At 23.8% G+C, this 6,651-nt stretch overlaps 1 protein-coding gene across 1 annotated transcript in view; it reads right to left on the bottom strand.

Annotated features, from left to right (window-relative positions):
• Window positions 1–1,514, bottom strand: part of LOC107010622 (peptide methionine sulfoxide reductase-like) — a 2,834-nt gene extending 1,320 nt beyond the window's left edge. Inside the window, exons 1-3 of the mRNA XM_015209900.2 lie at window positions 1,182–1,514; window positions 820–1,049; window positions 425–711 (exon numbers count right to left, since the gene is read on the bottom strand). Coding sequence (XP_015065386.1) covers window positions 425–711; window positions 820–1,049; window positions 1,182–1,308 — 644 coding nt within the window. The 5' untranslated portion in view covers window positions 1,309–1,514. The remainder of the gene's footprint in view (window positions 1–424; window positions 712–819; window positions 1,050–1,181) is intronic.
• Between the last annotated feature and the right edge of the window lie 5,137 nt (window positions 1,515–6,651).

The raw sequence follows: 6,651 nt of genomic DNA, 5'->3' as shown, positions 1-6,651 counted from the left end.
TATATATATATATATATTACTTTTATCTATGCGGAATAAAGAAATTATTCCGAAGAAATCCTTTACTCAAGAGAGTTATTCTTCAAAAAATAATTTGAAAAAATAATAAACTACGATATAAATAATTAAATACCAAAGATAGAAAATGTATGACAACACAAATATTAAAGATAATCAAAAGTAAAAAAAATAATTAAATAATATAATGCTCGGTAAGCCATAAACTTTGTTGGAAATATATGTATCAAAGTCTAAGAAGCCAACTAAAGTCAACTTTATTTCAAAATTAATTAATTTGTAAAATTGAAAGTGCTTATTCAATATGGATCCCAAATCTTGTGTGTCAAAAATTAATCAAAGCCAAATTTGAACTATATTAGAAAAAAAAATTATCATGACTTTTTTAGTTAACACGTTCACATACCCGTTAAGTTTGCAGGCAATGTAAGACTCCACAAATTGTTCCGTGCTTCTTAGGCTCAAACTTTCAGAAAGCCTGTAATGCTTCTGGAGGTAATACTTTTGATGTTGATTCTCCGCAACAAAAAACTCACAATTACTAGTAGTTTGTTTCGATAACAGATTTATTTTCGTTAGAATCCTTCTATTAAGTTTCATTTGCCGTCTTATCTTTGATTGTTGTGCTTGTTTTCTCTCTTCTTCTGTTGAACAGAATATAGCAGATCTCAGATGCGTTTTTAACCCAAAATTCTGCATAACAATAGCATATCTCATGTCACTTGTCTATATAAGAAATAAATGAAGACTTTTAATCGATACGTTAGAAAAAATATGTTACGAGAAGATTGAGAGACTAACAAGGGAATTTTTATTGGTTGGATCATGAGTTTCCCAGAAATAATCGCAAAGAGATTTGTAAGATACAAATCTGTTATCATATGTGACTTTTACTGCTTCAGTATGTCCTGTTTTTCCTTCAGAGACATCTTTATAGGAAGGTTTTCTCATAGTTCCTCCATAATACCCTGTTGCAGTTCTTACGACTCCTTCAAATCGACCATATGCTGCTTCAACATCATAGAATCCATCTACAATTTTACCAAATTAACAGCAAGCTTGTTAAAATTTGATATATACGCGTGTTTATATTACTATTAATTGCTCAGAAACTGATACAAATTAAAAAAAAAAAAAAAGAGAGAGAAAAACAGAGTATGTACCTCCAGCAAAAATTGCTTGGCAGAGGAATTCTGCAGGAATATTACTATTGTTATTAACAGTGTTTTCGGAATCAGAGTCGTCTGAATCGTGAGATTTGCTTCTTCCAAGTAACTTGTAGTAATGCATAATTGACAAAATTCTGTAATTGATACAAGGGAATGAGTCTAATTTTGTCTTTAGAGGAAATGTGTGTGAATGTATATGATAAACCAAACAATGCTTCTGAAAAAGCTGCGTCGTATGAACGTAGAAAATGGAGAACAAACTAATGGAGAGACTGAGAAGCCAAATACGTATTGCGTAATTTAGAAAACCTTGTGACTTGTGTGGTAAGAGACGGGCACACCTTATACCAATATTTTTATCACCTTTATTAATTTTCTTTGTGTTTTGAAATTTTTATTATATCACATCAGATATATTTGAACATACTAAATATATTTTATACATATATGTATTTGATGTGATTCGCATGTATCTGGAAATATCAAATATGCAAAGGAGATATAAGAGTCACAAACAAAATAAGAAAAAGGCAAACGAGATCTGTTTACCTAAATATAATGTGAATTCATCGTAACCTATCTAAAATAAATTTATTTCTGAATTCATCAAAATCCAATATATTTATAATACTATAAACTAATATATATCTAAGTAATTATGGGTGATTTAATCTGAGAGGCCGTAGGAACACATGACTACACATCTGATATTGTTTGGCCGGTGATTTTGTCTACACTTGGTCGGGTGATGTCTCCTTGGAAAATCAATCTATATATATATATAAATGAGATTATAGAGGAGGTGATGTGACACTTTTTTGTGATTTTTATTTATTTTTTCTAATTTTTTTATTTGATATTTTTTTTTATTTTTTTCAATTATTTTTTTAAAAAAAAATTTATATCTCTTTAATTATATAAATTTTATTCTTAATTATTATTAATAATATTCATAACCCTCAAACCTTTCATATTCATAACCTCTTAAACTTTTCATATTCATAACTTCTAATTATTTAATGTGAAAGGTTACATTAACACTATAAAATCACACTAAAATTGTGTCTTATTTTGTAGTTATCTTTGGGTAGAGAATTAGTGGAAGAAATGTTTCAATATTTGTAAGTTTTGAGGTGCATTATTTTTTCAAATATTATTTCATATGTTACTTTTAATTAGCAAGTAAGGTTAATATGTCATCATATTTTTATTTCTTCTAGATAAATTATTTTGTTTTGTTATCTTTGAGATCTATTTTATGACTAATAATGTATTTGTTATTATTTTTCTTGACTCTTGTATATAGGATGAAATGATAACATCAACCGATGAAGATTAATGGATTTTGAGTTATATATATTGATTATTTGTCCAAAATGATTATGTAGGAGAATTTATGATTAAATGTAATTTTCCCTTATTCTTTATGAGATATAATATTTTATTTTGTTAACTTTGAGATTCATTTTAGGACTAATAATTTATTTGTTATTATTTTTCTTGACTCTTGTATATATGATAAAATGAAAATATTCAGAGAAGGAGATTAATGGATTTTGAGTTATATATATTGATTATTTGTCCAAAATGATTATGTAGGAGAATTTATGATTAAATGTAATTTTCCCTTATTCTTTATGAGATATAATATTTTATTTTGTTAACTTTGAGATTCATTTTAGGACTAATAATTTATTTGTTATTATTTTTCTTGACTCTTGTATATATGATAAAATGAAAATATTCAGAGAAGGAGATTAATGGATTTTGAGTTATATATATTGATTATTTGTCCAAAATGATTATGTAGGAGAATTTATGATTAAATGTAATTTTCCCTTATTCTTTATGAGATATAATATTTTATTTTGTTAACTTTGAGATTCATTTTAGGACTAATAATTTATTTGTTATTATTTTTCTTGACTCTTGTATATATGATAAAATGAAAATATTCAGAGAAGGAGATTAATGGATTTTGAGTTATATATATTGATTATTTGTCCAAAATGATTATGTAGGAGAATTTATGATTAAATGTAATTTTCCCTTATTCTTTATGAGATATAATATTTTATTTTGTTAACTTTGAGATTCATTTTAGGACTAATAATTTATTTGTTATTATTTTTCTTGACTCTTGTATATATGATAAAATGAAAATATTCAGAGAAGGAGATTAATGGATTTTGAGTTATATATATTGATTATTTGTCCAAAATGATTATGTAGGAGAATTTATGATTAAATGTAATTTTCCCTTATTCTTTATGAGATATAATATTTTATTTTGTTAACTTTGAGATTCATTTTAGGACTAATAATTTATTTGTTATTATTTTTCTTGACTCTTGTATATATGATAAAATGAAAATATTCAGAGAAGGAGATTAATGGATTTTGAGTTATATATATTGATTATTTGTCCAAAATGATTATGTAGGAGAATTTATGATTAAATGTAATTTTCCCTTATTCTTTATGAGATATAATATTTTATTTTGTTAACTTTGAGATTCATTTTAGGACTAATAATTTATTTGTTATTATTTTTCTTGACTCTTGTATATATGATAAAATGAAAATATTCAGAGAAGGAGATTAATGGATTTTGAGTTATATATATTGATTATTTGTCCAAAATGATTATGTAGGAGAATTTATGATTAAATGTAATTTTCCCTTATTCTTTATGAGATATAATATTTTATTTTGTTAACTTTGAGATTCATTTTAGGACTAATAATTTATTTGTTATTATTTTTCTTGACTCTTGTATATATGATAAAATGAAAATATTCAGAGAAGGAGATTAATGGATTTTGAGTTATATATATTGATTATTTGTCCAAAATGATTATGTAGGAGAATTTATGATTAAATGTAATTTTCCCTTATTCTTTATGAGATATAATATTTTATTTTGTTAACTTTGAGATTCATTTTAGGACTAATAATTTATTTGTTATTATTTTTCTTGACTCTTGTATATATGATAAAATGAAAATATTCAGAGAAGGAGATTAATGGATTTTGAGTTATATATATTGATTATTTGTCCAAAATGATTATGTAGGAGAATTTATGATTAAATGTAATTTTCCCTTATTCTTTATGAGATATAATATTTTATTTTGTTAACTTTGAGATTCATTTTAGGACTAATAATTTATTTGTTATTATTTTTCTTGACTCTTGTATATAGGATGAAATGATAACATCAACCGATGAAGATTAATGGATTTTGAGTTATATATATTGATTATTTGTCCAAAATGATTATGTAGGAGAATTTATGATTAAATGTAATTTTCCCTTATTCTTTATGAGATATAATATTTTATTTTGTTAACTTTGAGATTCATTTTAGGACTAATAATTTATTTGTTATTATTTTTCTTGACTCTTGTATATATGATAAAATGAAAATATTCAGAGAAGGAGATTAATGGATTTTGAGCTATATAGTGATTATTCTTTATTTTTTTTAGGTCCTTAAGAAGTGATGTTTCTATTATATTATTTCTTTTTGAATTATTTATGTTTTTGTCAAAAATGCTTATATGTGTTTAAATGTAATTTTCTCCTTATTCTTTATCTTTTTCTTCTTTTGGTAGATAATTTTTAACTTAATTTAATCAGATTTTTCCGATTATAGAAGATGTATCTATAATGAAAATGGTTAGACATTCTTGCATAATTTGAGTTTACAAGGAAAAATAATTTGATATGTGTAATATAATTACAACTCTTCCTTTGTTGGATCATACATTTAATATTATTTGTTTATGTTCATGAAGATAGAAATCCTGAATTTTTTTTTAAAAAAAACATCTAATTTGTTCTCCTTAGACCTCTATATGATTCTTAGATAATTTAACTATATATAATGATAACACTCTTCAAAAATAATTATTTGTTTAGGTAAATTCATCTCACTTTTTTATTGATAATATTAGTTTATTGTGTTTGTGGCTTATAATATTTTAAAACATAGAAGTAGAAATCGATATGCTACTTGAAGAAATATGTACATATACTTTCATAATTCGGTGAAACAATTTTTATTAACAAAAATGATAGAACATAAGAATGTAAAGTTAATTTATTATTTTAAAATACACATGGTTTTATTAAAAAATAAATTATTTATTAATATATAAAATTACAATTCTTAAATTTTTCATTTTTATTGTTTTTCTTAGAATATTTCAAGTTGTTTATTAATAAGTCTTTATATTTTCATATTTGTTATTTTTCGGGAGTTCTAAAGTTATTTCAAAATTACGATTAATTTATAATTTTTAAAAAAATTTAGTTGGTTTCCTACCTTTCTATTTACTTATAATAAAATATTTGTCTCAATAACTCTAATTTGTTTGTTTTTCATTTTCTATAATTAATGTTCTTTATTAGTGTAATAATGTACAAATATAACTCTTATTATGTTTCAAAAGTTCAAAGTCATATTATTTATCCTCTTAATTACTGTGACTTTTTATTCTTAGGAATTTATTATGTTAAATGTAATATTTATTTAAAATGTGAAATATATTTTTTAATATTTTGTGTTTAAGCCAAACAAAATTAAAAGAAATAGGAATTATGTATGTGTCATTTTCTTGAATCTTTTTTTCGTAGTTAATTCTCTCTCTTGTTCTCTTTTATGTTATTTTTAAATTTTACATTTTTTCCCAATATAAGTTGTCCCAAAAATAATTGGATATCTAAACCTAAGTATAATGATAATAATAATAATAATATAAGTATGAAATTTAACTAATTAAGATTTTTAAATTTTTCTTATTTAAAATTTAATTATTAAAAAGTTATTAATACAAGTATTAAATTAATCTAATATTGTACAATAAAAACAATTAAAACATGTGATGATTGGGTCATGACAAGGATAAGTAATAGTAATTGTGGATAATGATTTATAATAGTGTCGGCTAACTATATAGTCATGAATACTAACTATTAATAGCAATATGAGTTATACATTGCCAAAAAATTATACTAAGAATATAATTTATAAAATTACAAATAAGCATAAAAGAACGATTAGATTTCAAGTTTACATAAATATATATAAATTATACTAAGAAAATCTCAAATAAAAAAGAAAAAAATGATCACAAGTTTACATTTGTCACGACCCAAAACCGAGCCGCGACTGGCACCCACACTTACCCTCCTATGTGAGCGAACCAACCAATCTAAACCCTAACATTTCAATTTAATATCAACAGAAAGTAATGCGGAAGACTTAAACTCATTAATAAAAACCAATTCAATAACTTCTAAAATTCAACATCTATTATTCCCCAAAATCTGGAAGTCATCACCACAAGAACATCTATGATCAAATTACTAAACTAAGAGTATTCTAAGAAGCTAAAATAAACAAAAGCTAGTCCATGCCGGAACTTCAAGGCATCAAGACATGAGGAAGAAGATCCAG

This window comes from Solanum pennellii, chromosome 2 (assembly GCF_001406875.1).
Source record: "Solanum pennellii chromosome 2, SPENNV200".
Lineage (NCBI taxonomy): Eukaryota > Viridiplantae > Streptophyta > Magnoliopsida > Solanales > Solanaceae > Solanum > Solanum pennellii.
This window is presented reverse-complemented; position numbering and strand designations above follow the sequence as displayed.